The sequence below is a fragment of the Microcaecilia unicolor genome, chromosome 14, assembly GCF_901765095.1.
Source record: "Microcaecilia unicolor chromosome 14, aMicUni1.1, whole genome shotgun sequence".
Taxonomy (NCBI): domain Eukaryota; kingdom Metazoa; phylum Chordata; class Amphibia; order Gymnophiona; family Siphonopidae; genus Microcaecilia; species Microcaecilia unicolor.
Window position 1 is genome coordinate 15628946 of NC_044044.1, and position 13804 is coordinate 15642749.

Below are 13804 nucleotides of genomic sequence, written 5' to 3' on the forward strand. Positions count from 1 at the left end.
AAGATTTCTTGAAATTTCTTTTATTGACTGCCACTCCCTACTCGGTTCCACCCACGTCTCTGCTCAAGCTTTTTGCACTAAGGGAGTGAGTGAGCAGAAGATACTCCCTCAGTGGGAGACTTTGCAGGTCTTGATAAAGTATCACAGTTCACAAGGACGGCTGAGACCAATGAGAAGCTGGATGGTGTCAGCTCAGTAAGACGGTCACAGCTGGTGCCTATCGTCATTTGGCTTTAGTCGGAGCAGGCAGATTCCTCTGTGCCTCACGGATTGGCCTCGGCCCCTGCCAATTTCGTCATGGCAGCATCCTCAAAGCGGAAGATGTGGTAGCCAGTCTCCTGGGTCAGGTCAATAGCTCCCTGAGCCCTGTAGAAATCGATGGCCTGCTGATTCCAGTTGAGGACGGCAAACTGGATCTGGTAGCACTGTCGGTCCTGCCCAATCTGGAAAAGACCAAGAGATCGGGGGAGGGGTGAAGGAAGAGGGGGGTCAGTTGCATTTGGGACAGTCTTCAAATAGCATCCTGCGTTTACTGTTTTTATTACTGCATAAGTTGGGATTGATGTCTTAGGAGTTGAAAGTTGTTTCTCACGCTGACCCATGTACAGCCTGAAGTTCTGTTCTCTATTGCTCTGGGCTCTGTTCATCTGAGTCTCAAGCAGGTGTCCTGCTGCTACTACCTTCTGTTCTCCATGCTATTATGTATTTCATTAAATACCCAGGCAGCTATCATAAAGACGCATTGACAGCTGAACAACGTCTATACGTTGGAGCTCTATGCTGGGCAGACTGCATGGGTCATTTTTCCCTCTGATATTCAGCCAGCATTTTTTTAAATGTGCTAAGAGTGGAGGAGTAGCCTAGTGGTTAGTGCAGTGGACTTTGATCCTGGGGAACTGAGTTCGATTCCCACTGCAGCTCCTTGTGACTGTGGGCAAGTCACTTAACCCTCCATTGCCTCTGGTACAAAATAAGTACCTGAATATATGTAAACCACTTTGAATGTAGTTGCAAAAACCTCAGAAAGGCAGTATATCAAGTCCCAATTCCCTTTCCCTTATGACATCACAATATCAGAAATGAGCCAAGTATCGGGCAATCAAGCCATTGTGACATCACTGATGAGGTTGGCTCAGGCATTGGTGGAATGAGGCATTATGACATCACAGTATCAGCTGCAGTGGAGGAGTAGCCTAGTGGTTAGTGCAGTGGACTTTGATCCTGGGGAACGGAGTTCGATTCCCACTGCAGCTCCTTGTGACTCTGGGCAAGTCACTTAACCTTCCATTGCCCCTGGTACAAAATAAGTACCTGAATATATGTAAATCGCTTTGAATGTAGTTGCAAAAACCTCAGAAAAGCGGTATATCAAGTTCCATTTCCCTTAGCATCGCTGGCTAAATAGCCCTGGATGTTCGATGCTGGTCCAGGCACTGGCATTGATTATCTGGGGCTATTCAAGGATGTGCTGGTTGGGACAATAGAACAACACAACAGAAGCCCCCTAACATGTCACAAACCTTTCCTCTGTGATTAATCCTTCCCCTCTTGGACTAGCCCAACCAAAGAAATCCCCTCTCATATCATAACCCTCCCTCCCCCCCCCCTCCAAAAAAAACAACTGATGCCCTCTCCCTCATATCCCCCTAAGGGCCTATTTTTACTTCCATGGTAGTCCAGTGGGCAAACAGGGCAGGAGCAAAGCCCACTTAGTCCTGTCCCCTGCGGCTTAAAAATATTAGAATCCTTTATAAAAAAATGTGTGTAAGGAACTATCAAGGATAACTTAAAGCTTATGCAACTTCAAAATATCCTCTTCAAATGAGCATACATCAACTTTTTTTTTTTTTTTAGTTTAAAGTAATTTTATTGATAACTCAAAGTTAAGCAACACAACACACAGCATACACAATATTGCCAACTTATAAACAATAAGATACTATGCATGAACCATACAGCTTATAAACTGCCCATTCCCCCCCTCCCCTTCCCATCCCCTCCATCCCACCCCTGTACCACTCAATTTCCAAAAACTCAGGAACCTTCCTGTTGCTATCCGTATGAATTCAAGGAAGTACAACAGTACCAATAATCCAGAACTGTTTGGCAGTCTACAGATTATGCGGTTACCTCTGTAATCTAGGGAAAGCAGCTTACTACGAGGCAGAGAGGAGGTGGAACCCCCCCCCCCCCACCCACCCACTCCACAACCAAAATCAACAAGCATTAATAAGTAAACTCCGACCCCTTGGGCTTAGAATCTGAAGATAAGGCATCCAGATCTGAAGAAATTGTTTTCTACGTTTAGGCGACATCTTGGAATCTCTAGCCTCCCAAGATGCTAAAAGGTGCACCTGATTACGCCAATGCCAGTAAGCGGGTGCTTCCGAAGAGGTCCAATATTGCATTATACACTTTCGAGCTACCAAACTCAGCTTTCTGCATAGCAGAGTTGCAGGAGTACTCAAAGAGGCAAAAGCCCTTGGATGGTCTAGCAAAAACTGTCCCTCCGTGCCCTCAATTTTGTTCCCAAGCTTGATCATAGTTTATCGATTTTTATCAATTTTTCTAAAAAGGGCTACACAGCTGATCAATTCTGGGAGTTCACGCAGTCATCGTTGACTAAAAAAACCTCCTGAAATTTTTATTTATTTGATATATACAGACCAAACAAGCTTTTTGAAACGTACTGACTCCTCATATAGAGCAATGCACCCCCTCACTACCTCTCCACCCTCATCTCTCCCTACACTCCTTCCCAGGAACTCCGTTCACTAGGCAAATCTCTTCTAATTGCACCCTTTTCCTTCATCGCTAACTCCAGACTCCGATCCTTTTATCTTGCTGCACCTTATGCCTGGAATAGGCTTCCTGAGCCGTTACGTCTAGCTCCATCCCTGGCCACCTTCAAATCCGGGCTAAAGACCTACCTGTTTGATGCTGCTTTTGACTCCTAACTTGCCACTTGCTCGTAACCTTTATCATCTTCCTCTCTTCAATAGTCCCTTTCCTTATGTGTCCTTCTGTCTGTCCTACCCTTATCCTTATTGGTCCTGTCTGTCTGTCCTGATTTAGATTGTAAGCTCTTTTGAGCAGGGACTGCCTTTTCTTCATGTTCAATTGTGAAGCGCTGCGTACGACTGGTAGCGCTATAGAAATGGATTTATAGTAGTAGTAATATATGGAGGGCTTACAATCTCTGCTTACAGCTGGGGCCATGGAGGGTTAAATGACTTGCCTAAGATCACAAGGAGCAGTGGTGGGATTTGAACCAGCCACCTCTGGAGGTCAAGACCAGTGCTCTAACCGTGCTAGGCCACTCCTCCGCTCCAATATCCGGCTTCAAAACTCGTGCACAGATTGAACGGGCAGCTGGGAGAAGCTGTTTATGCAGGCACAGAAGAATTGATGTGGGTCGTAATCCCCTAGGAAACATTACCCTAAACATTTGGCAGTAGCCGATTAATTTCAGGCTGTTCACTGAATAATCATCGGCACGAACGCCAATAGTGCAGGATCTATTAATCGTCCCCAGGGCTTTCAGAAATGAGGAAAATTAGAGGCTCCATTAGTCAAATTTTGGACTTTAAACGAGGAAAACTAAAGACTGAAAAAAAAAAAAAGAGAGAAATATGGTTAGCAAAAGTACGGGGTGGAATTAAAAAAAAGAGCTATAGAGAGAGGTGCCAAGACTTTTTTTTGGGGGGGGGGGGGGGGGGGGGGGGGAATACGTTGGGGAAAGGAGGAAGGCTAGAAATGGAATTGTAAGACTGAAAGTTGAGTGATGAGGGTAAAAAAAACCAGATGAGTTAAAGAAATATTTCTGTGTTGACCTGTAAATAAATACTGTTGTATAAATTTGTCACAGTACGCTGATAAGTGTGTAAACGCCATAGACTTTCATTGTTACGAGTTATAGTTCTGTGTTTTGGTTTTTGAAAACATAAATAATAACGCATTTAAAAAGCAATACAATGAACATCCTACATAAAACTGACATCAAACGCTCTTGATCACTCTCATGCTAATAAAACGGGTTACATTCTTCCACCTGGTTGTACTTTGCTATTTCACTTCCGAAACAAGATTCTAAACTTCCAGGTTTAAAAACAGCCATAAAAAATATATATATTGGACAAAGAAAAGGGAAGAATGTCTGACCTTTGCCACCTCCTTTAACAGCTGTTTTCCCACTCCTTTGCCTGTGGATTAAGACAGAGAAAATCTTTAGCAGTAGTGGGATTCACAAGAATACTCCCCCCCCCCTCCAATTCCTTCACCCCTGCCACCCTTTCCTCATCTGTCCTACACTGCACATCTCTCCTTCTTCAAGCACACTACCTGTTCCTCTTATCTTACAGTTATTTTTTTGTTACATTTGTACCCCGCGCTTTCCCACTCACGGCAGGCTCAATGCGGCTTACATGGGGCAATGGAGGGTTAAGTGACTTGCCCAGAGTCACAAGGAGCTGCCTGTGCCTGAAGCAGGGGCGTAGACAGGCAACAGATTTTGGGTGGGCCTAGGCAAGAAGTGGGTGGGCACCAAGTGTTCTCTTCCCCCCTCCCCCCCCACCCAAAAAATGATCTCAGCAGGCAGAAAAACGCTTCTTTCCACTTTGGCAGTCTGCAGCAGGCATGCGCTGAAAACTGAGCATGCGCAGGTGCTGGTATCATGGACAATAGCGTTTTCATTGCCATCAGGAGGAAGTCTTCAGCTGGCAGAGCTTGGGATCCCCACCAGCTACCGCTAAACGTGTGCTACTGTTAGGTGGGCCTGAGCCCTAAGTGGGTGGGCCCCTGCCCACCCAGGCCCACCCGTGGCTACGCCACTGGGGAGGCTGTGCCAGGGCAGAGCTGTGGGCAGTTCTGGGCGAAGCTATGAGCAGGTTGGGCGGAGCTGTGGGTGGGCTGGGGCGGAGCTATAGGCGGGCCCTAAAACTCCCGCTCGGGAGGCTGATCCCCTTGGCAGTTGTGCTGGACTCGCGCACATTTCTTTTTCAGTACTGGCACTTGCAGGCTTTCTTCTGCTTCCAAAAGAAATAACAACCTGCATATTTCAAACTGGAAATCAAAGAAATCCTCTCTTCTCACCTTCCACCACCAGCTCTAAGCTGGCATTATTTTCCAGCAGTAAAAGCGTGGGTTTTTTTTTTGTGTGCTGTTCTCTGAGCATTGGGAGGGCACAGCAAATGATGTCATTAACATACATTTGACTACGTTTACATATAATTTGCAGCCATCTCTGCCGTGCATGTTGTTTCCTGCGCTAAAGTCCTCTGAGCATTCCATGCAGATTTATATGCGTGCTATTCCTGCGCTAACTGACCTTACTGAGAATTGGTTGGCTGGTAAGTCAGTCTTATCTATGCCCTTCTTCTCCGCTGCCAACTCCAGACTTGGTTTCATTTATCTCGCTGCTGTATGCCTGGAACAGACTTCCTGAGCCGGTAGTTGCATTCAGATCTAGGCTAAAAGCCCATCCCTTTGAGGCTGATTTTTCTCTCTTAACCCTTTATTCTTCTGTTCATGCCCATGTTGTTTTCAACTATTACAGAAGAAATAGAGAGGGTAATACAGCATACAACCAAAGTATACAAACAAAAAAAAAGCAACACTGGGCCTTTAAGATTAGGACAACAGGAGTACTTTATTGGCAGGTGACCCGACACGGGCCGTGTTTCGGCGTCAAATGACACCAAATCTGATTCTGCAGTGTATAAATCGTGAAGTTCAAATGCATTAGATCCTGATAAATGTTATCTATTTAGTTCAATAAAGTACTCCTGTTGTCCTAATCTTAAAGGCCCAGTGTTGCTTTTTTTTGTTTGCTTTCAACTATTACCCATAATAAGTTCCTAATTCTCATATCTGTCTTGAATGTACTGTAAGCTCTACAGAGCAGGGACTGCTTCTTCTGTGCATGGGTACAGTACTTGTATATGTTACTAGTGCTATAGAAATGATAAGTAGTAATAGTTTTCCTGCCGCCCAGGGGAAGCCCAAGCTTGGATGGGGGGGGGGGGGGGGGTCTTTCGTTATAAGCCCACCTCACATGGCAAATACAGCTCTGGCTATCTGATGTCTCTTTCATGCTAGCTGAACCCTCTATGTGCTGGGTACTTTAAGCACAGGTGAACGATGCGTGCAGACGCCTTTGGGGGTGGAAGACCTGGGCTACGGCTGTTTAGTGGGAAACTCTGGCACCACCTACCTCTGAACTCAGGAATCACATAAAGGTCCTCCAGATAAATAATCCTACCCCTCATGCTGTTATAGCTGAAGATGTACAAAGCGTAGCCGACAATTGTGAAACCTGCGAAAGAAGCAGGGTCAGAGTGAAGGCAAAAAAAAGCAACATTTTTTTTTACAAAGTACTGTCAGTGCAGACAGATTTATCAAGCTCCCCCAGCACACACAAAGCACTGTACAGTCACCAAGTGGTGAACTTTTAAAGCCCTATCAATGTACAGAGCGCTGTACAGTCACAGAGGAATGATTCTTAGTTATTTATTTTTAATTTTATTTATTACATTTGTACCCCGCGCTTTCCCACACATTGCAGGCTCAATGCGGCTTACATAGTAAATACAAGTACAATCACAAGTCTTTAAGGAGAATATTATAAGTTGTAGTAAAAACATAGTGAAAGTGGGGTTTTGAGGAAAAGTGAGTTGAGCAAGTTAGGGGGAACAAAGGAAGGGTAAAAGGAAAATCAAAATCATTTCTTCAGGGACTCGGGTTTGAAGGCATTAAGTGGCAGCGTTATCCTCCTGCCGCTGACCTTCCTTCCGTCCTTATCTCAACTTCATTTTAGTGCTGCTGTTTGGACGGAAGGAAGTCAGCAGCAGGAGGATAACGCTGCCACTTAACACCTTCAAACCCGAGACCCTGAAGAAATGATTTTGAAACCCGCGGCCAGTGGTGTGCTGGAGCAGGCTCTCAAGAGCCGGTTGTTAAGTTTTTAAGAATTTTGGGAGCCGGTTGTTAAAGTAGGGCCCGCCATGGCTACTTTAACAACTGGCTCCCAAAATGTGGGCTTGGGCCCCCTGCTGAATTCTCTTTTACTTTGCTGGTGGGGATGCTGAGCCCTGCCAGCCAAGTAAATAGACTGCTGCTGCTCCCCGCTCCTTGTTTCCAGCTCTGAGCAGCAGGCTGGGACTTCTCCAGCATGTGTGAGAAGTTCCAGCATGCTGCTCAGAGCAAGACGTTGGGAGTGGTGGCAGTCCGTTTATTGGCTGCCAGCAAAGGTATGCCTAGCGTGCCCGCAGGAAGGGAGGAGAGAGAGGCAAGTGTTGCTCCCCCCCCACCCCGGCCACCCCTGGCCCTTCCAACTGCAGAGCTGGCTACGATCGGCGAAAGAGCCTGTTGTTAAAAATGTACCAGCACACCCCTGCCCGCGGCGTCAATTCTGAGGGTATTCTCAAAAAAAATTTTGAATACACATTAATACTCTTTTGGGTAGCCCTTGCTGTGAATTTTGTTTGATTAATTTTTTTTGAATTTTGGTCACTTTTTGTCGTGGTTTGGATATCTGTTACATTTATATACCAGAGACCAAAGGATTTTTCGTATTAGCATCATCAGTGTACACAAAACTGCACAAGGAGCAGTGATTATTTATTTATTGAGAACATTTATATCCCACATAATCCCAACATAGCAGGCTCTATGTGGCTAACAACAGTTAGAGAAATTACATCATACCGATGCAAGGATGGGACAGAGAATAAGGATCAACTGGGGGGGGGGAGGGAAACAACAGGGGAAACAGCAAGGGACGGCAGGAAGTTAAGTAACTGCGGAGTAAGTTTTATCACAGAGATAAGTCGCGAGGAGTTGCTTGAACAAAATATGGTCGGAAGTCCCTTTTAATGATGATGGTAGAGGATTCCAATAGCGAAGACTCACAAAGCAAAAAGAGGAGGCGAAGAGCAGTTTGTAACGGGGATTTCTGCATTATTATTTATGAGGTACTGAATGTGCACATAGCATGGTACAGTCATAGACCTGAGATGTAAAGACTTGTCAGTGTACACAGCACTGTACAGTCACAGAGCAGTGATTATTATTTATAAATCTTTAGCAGTGTACCAGCGGGGTACGTAGCTATAGGTGGGCCTGGGTGGGCCCTGGCCCACTCAATTTTGGTACAGGCCCACCCAGAAGCGTCACACCCCAGCCAATGAAAATTCAACATCCCCTCTTTTCCTTCCCTCCACCCTCACATGTCTAGTGCTTCTCACCCCACTCATGGCGGCGCTTGCACTTTAATGCTATCATGCTGCTGGGCAGGAGTTCCACATGACGCGTCGGGGCCTTCCCTTTACCACGACTCACCCACTGATGTAACAACTTCCTGTTTACGCAGGCTGGGCAGGACGTGGCAGAGAAAGAAGGCTCCGACACAGCACGCAGGCCTGTGTGGCGTTTCTGCTGGGCGGTGATGATAGCATGAAGTGCAAGCGCCGCGGCGGGAATGGGGGGAGAGTAAGGAAGATGCGGAGGTGGCGGTGCCGGAACTGTGGGAGGGGAGTGGGGCGCTGCACACGCAGGGATTGGATGGAAGGGAAGAGTCGCTGGACATGCATGCATGCAGGCGGGAGGTTGGAGGGAAGGAAGAGAGGCACTTGACACGTATGGAGGTGCTGGAGGGAAGGGATAGAGATTTGGAACTGCAAGGGAAGGGAAGGGAGAGGTGCTAGATATTTAGAGGAGGAGGGAAGGGGGAGAGGTGCTGGGCCTGCAAGGGAACTCTTTCAAAAAGTTGGCAAATCTAGTGCCCACCCATCTAACCTATTGGCCCATCCAAAAATTGCCTTCTGGCTTCGCCACTGCAGTGTACACAGTGCTGTACAGTCACAGAGCAGTGGTTATTATTTATAAAGTACCATCAGTGTACAGTCATAAGAGTCTGTGATTATAAATAAGGCAGTGCATGGAAATCTATCTCATGCATATTCATTGTGTTTATCCTGAAAACCTGATGGGACTAGATATGTCTCAAGGACTGGGTTTATTTATTTAATCAATATTTGGTATAAGGCTATTAACTGACAAGGCAGGGCACAGCTCTTTACAGACTAAGAGGCAAAAATTAAAAGAACGACTTTATTAGAAAGGAAAGAGCCGTTCAATCTGGACAAAAGTAATAATTTGCATTTTCAGGTACAGCTGCCAGATGCCGAGACCTTCGCAACATAATTCAGGCATTAAAAACCCACTGCTCTAAGGTAGCACCAAATCATCATATTGCCTACCTGCAAAGGGGTATTACATGTGGGTGGAGCATGGGCGGGACATGGGTGTGGCTCCCAATTATGCGCGGAGTGTATAGAACACTGTCACTTACTAAGCTGCGGTAAAAGGTGGCCTGTGGTAGTCTGGACGCATGAAATTGGCACTCGCTGGACCGTTTTTTTTCCCCGTGGCTGGGAAAAAGGTCTTTTTTTTAGTGGGGTGGTAAATGGTGGTGCGCTCGAATTAAAAATAGCACATGGCTATTTACTACCTGAGCCCTTACCGCCACCCGTTGACCTAGCGGTAAGGGCTTAGGCGCTACTCGTGCAGTAATCAGGTAGTACACGCTAATGTGGCCCACACTGACAATTACCACTGGGAAAATATTTTCTACTGCAGGAAACAGCGTGCGCGGACTTCAAAGTCAGCACCCAAGTCGATTTGGAGCACGCTACCTGTGCATTAGCCCTACCATGTCTCTGTGGCTTAGCTACATGGGGCCATGGGGGCCTGGGCCCCCCCAAATTTCCACTGGGCCTCTGGTTTTGCTGGTGGGGGGTCCCCAACCCCCACCAGCTGAAGCCTTGTCCAGCGCTGGAGTCCGGCGCTGGACAAGGCTTCATCTGGCGGGGGGTGGGAATCCCTGCTAGCCAAGATATTTGCTGCGGCAGTGGTGACAGGGGCGGTGGTGGCGGGGCAGCAGAACAAAATGTGCCCTCCCCCACCGCGGGCTCTGGCTCCCTCCCACTGCGAGGTCTGGCTACGCTCCTGCCATGTCTTACTAAAGGGCCTCTTAGGCACACCAGCTTATACTTACCATTGACATGGTGTAAGAGGGTGTGCCAGTACTGACCTTACTTGGTGGGGGGGGGCTAAAATGTGCCCCCTCACCTCGGGCTCTGGACCCCCCTCCCGCCAAAGTCTGGCTACGCCCCTGGTGTCAAGATGATGTTATAGACTTGGTGCTAAGCGTATGGCATTGGGGCACCTAAACCGAGGTGCCAATTTATAGAAACACTGCCCTAGTCCAGTGTTTCCCAACGTGGTCTTGGAGTACCCCCTTGCCAGTCAGGCTTTTAGGATATCCACAATGAACATGCATGAAAGAGATTTGCATACAATTGATTTTCATACGCTGCCTCCATCTCATGCGTGTTCATCGTGGACATCCTGAAAGCCAGATTGGCAAGGGGGTACATAAGCATCGCCATGCTGGGACAGACCACGGGTCCATCGAGCCCAGCACCCTGTCACCGACAGCGGCCAAAACAACAAGCAATTTGTCCCGCCCATCCTAGAAATACTGCATTATTCCCTCGTCCATTCAATAACATTCTATGGCTTTTTCCTCCGGGAAGCCGTCCAAAACCTTTTTTGAAGTCCGCTAAGCTAACCGCCTTAACCACCTTTTCCGGCAGCGAATTCCAGAGTTTAACTACGCGTTGAGTGAAGAAACATTTCCTCCGATTCGTTTTAAAACTCCAGGACCGATTTGGGAAACGCTGCCCCAGTTCATCTAGCGGTTGGGCTGAGCCTGAGTCATTGGAGGGGGGGGGGACTGACAGGGGTGCAGGGGGTAGAAGGGAATCAGGCAGGGTTAGAACCTTCACCTTCTTTACTTTTCTGTCCTTCGGGGAGCTCAGCAACAATACTTTGGAAGAATGGAGTTTCTGCGGAAAAGCCATCCTTAATCAGTGCTAGAGCGGGAGACAGATTAAAGGAGGGAGACAAAATTAAACAGAAGAAAAACTAAACAAGCCCACTATGAAACGATGAGATGCTTGGCTATCTTCTTTCTGGCACCAAAATTGTGGAACGATCTTCCCCCTGCTTTGAGACTTGAATTATTTATTTATTTGCTGCATTTGTTTTAAATTTACTACACTGTAGTTTAATCACATGCCCCTTAGTCCTAGTATTTTTGGAAAGTGTGAACAGACGCTTCACATCCACCTGTTCCACTCCACTCATTATTTTATATACCTCTATCATGTCTCCCCTCAGCCGTCTCTTCTCCAAGCTGTATAGCCCTAGCCTCCTTAGTCTTTCTTCATAGGGAAGTCGTCCCATCCCCGCTATCATTTTTGTCGCCCTTCGCTGCACCTTTTCCAATTCCGCTATATCTTTCTTGAGATGCGGCGACCAGAATTGGACACACTATTTATTGATAAAGCAGCCTTTCGTAGTAGGTGCATTATAGTGTATCTGTACTGTCCCGTTATTCAAAAGTTAAATAACTGTTCGACATGCAAGGGGTGCCTGCATCAGGAGCTGCCAAGTTATCCATTCCTGGAGGGAGACTTTTTGGCCGGTCCTGGATTTCTGTCAACCTCATCCTGGTGCATTATGGGTCTTGCAGCACTGATTTCAGTGGATAGAATCATGGACTACAAATACTACCCTGCTTTGGGATGTAAATTTTAAAACCAGGACCGGCCCAAAAGTCTCCCTCCTGGAATGGGTAACTTGGCAGCTTACATTTTGCAGCAGCAGCCATTGTTGTGCTTTTTTTTTTTCTGTCTTCAGAGTAGCAAACTGTCAATTTATTCAGTTCCAGGAGGGAGACGTTTCGGCCAGTCCTGGATTTCTGCCAACCTCATCCTGGTGCATTATGGGACCTGCAGTGCTGATTTCAATGGATAGAATCATGGACTACAAGTCCCACACTGCTTTGGGATAAAAGTTTAAAAACCGGGAGAGGACAAAAAGTCTCCCTCCTGGAATGGGTAACTTGGCAGCTCTGTATTTGTATTCCCTGATCCTGCCCATTGATATCAGTGCTGCGGTTCCCATAATGCATCAGGATGGGGGTTATCAGAATCCAGGACTGGGCTAAAATATCTCTCCTGGAACTGGGCAACTTGTCAGCTCAGGACTAGCTATATGGTGTCGTTGTGAACCTTTCTGAGGGGAAATGGGACTTGATATACCGCCTTTCTGTGGTATTTTGCAACTACATTCAAAGCGGTTTACATATATTCAGGTACTTATTTTGTACCGGGGCAATGGAGGGTTAAGTGACTTGCCCAGAGTCACAAGGAGCTGCAGTGGGAACTGAACTCAGTTCCCCAGAATCAAAGTCCGCTGCACTAGCCACTGGCCTACTCCTTCACTAGCAACATTCCATGTAGAAGCCTGCCCTTGCAAATCAGCAATGCGGCTGCTTCTGTGAGTCTGACGTCCTGCACGTCAGACTCACAGAAACAGAAGCCTGATCTGCAAGGGCAGGCTTCTACATGGAATGTTGCTAGTGGAATAGAATCTCAAATAGTAGCAACATTCCATGTAGAATCTCATATAGGAAAATGGGACTTGATATACTGCCTTTCTGAGGTTTTTGCAACTACATTCAAAGCGGTTTACATATATTCAGGTACTTATTTTGTATCAGGGACAATGGAGGGTTAAGTGACTTGCCCAGAGTCACAAGGAGCTGCAGTGGGAATCGAACTCAGTTCCCCAGGATCAAAGTCCACTGCACTAACCACTAGGCTACTTCTCCAGCACAACACAAGAGGTCACATCTTAAAAGCACACACTTCGTTTCTCACCTTCCTCTGTCACTTCCGTTCCATGAGAATGCTTTTCGTAGGCCCCTAACTCCTGTGATATCAAAACAGAGAGGAAACAAGCAAAATCAGGACTACATTTCCCTGCATGCAATGGAGGAGGATAGGAGGGAAGAAGGACACCCACAAAGATCCATAGTAGTGTCAGTTCAACCTTACCTATCCAGACCAAGATCCAACCTATATCTCACCTTCATCATGCGTACGATATCCCCACAGTCTCCTGCGCTTGCTGGACGGATGTGGCAAGCCATGCTGCTGGTGAAGGAAGCCGAGAACTGACTGCACTGCTGCACTCCTGGCTTCCTCACTACAGACCGCCCCAGTCCTTCCAAAAGGCCTCCCTCCTCTACCCTCTTCAGCACCCTCCCACTTCCCTTTTGTGCCCTCTGTGCTAACAGATGCAGGGAGGCTGCTGCACCCTACAGGGAAAAGTGAAGTCAGGCATTGTTGTTCTCCCAGGTTGAACAGGCAGCTTTCAAAGAGCAGATTAAATCAATGTGTCTGCCTTTCTCTCTTTTCCTGCTCTCTGCATTCTGCTGGAATCTCCTCTGGTGTTTTCTGCCCTTGAACTTTTGCTGGGTCTCCTCTGGTATTTACTACTTCTGCCCTGCGCTCTGTATTTTGTTGTGGTCTCTTCTTCATTATTAAAATTATTTACGTTATATATATGTCAACACACTGGGAATTCATAGTCAATGTGCAGAGAATGTATAGCTCAATCTTTGCTAGTTTGATTTATGTAATCATTTTATCTGTGGGATTTTGGTGTTATATCTTATTATAATTTTTATTTCGAATTTTATAACACTAGTAACACAGTAGATGACGGCAGAAAAAGAGCTGCACGGTTCATCCAGTGTGAACAAGATAACTCATATGTGCCACTTTTTGTGTATAGCTTACCTTGATTTGTACCTGTCTTTTTCAGGGCACAGACCATATAAGTCTGCCCAGCACTATCCCCTGCCTCCCACCACCGGCTCTGGCACAGACCA

General features: G+C 46.7%; 1 protein-coding gene across 2 annotated transcripts; it reads right to left on the reverse strand.

Moving 5' to 3' along the window:
- LOC115457488 (diamine acetyltransferase 2-like) lies at positions 1 to 13142 on the reverse strand. Of its 2 annotated transcripts, XM_030186911.1 has the most exons (6): positions 12998 to 13142; positions 12789 to 12840; positions 10848 to 10934; positions 6212 to 6313; positions 4162 to 4202; positions 1 to 443 (listed from the first exon to the last, which is right to left on the reverse strand). In XM_030186911.1, exons 1-6 carry the CDS (start codon positions 13058 to 13060, stop codon positions 264 to 266), a joined length of 525 nt encoding a protein of 174 aa, XP_030042771.1. In that variant the 5' UTR covers positions 13061 to 13142; the 3' UTR covers positions 1 to 263. The 2 variants fall into 2 exon arrangements, with proteins under 2 accessions (XP_030042771.1, XP_030042772.1); XM_030186912.1 differs by lacking the exon at positions 10848 to 10934.
- Positions 13143 to 13804: the final 662 nt, after the last annotated feature.

Bases quoted from the DNA above. Each gene is read 5' to 3' on its own strand.
- LOC115457488 (XM_030186911.1), bottom strand. From the start codon at position 13,060: ATGGCTTGCCACATCCGTCCAGCAAGCGCAGGAGACTGTGGGGATATC. The intron at 12,841-12,997 runs GTGAGATATAGG...TTGATATCACAG, and splicing joins ATATCGTACGCATGATGAAG to GAGTTAGGGGCCTACGAAAA. The intron at 10,935-12,788 runs GTGAGAAACGAA...CTCCCGCTCTAG, and splicing joins AACGGAAGTGACAGAGGAAG to CACTGATTAAGGATGGCTTT.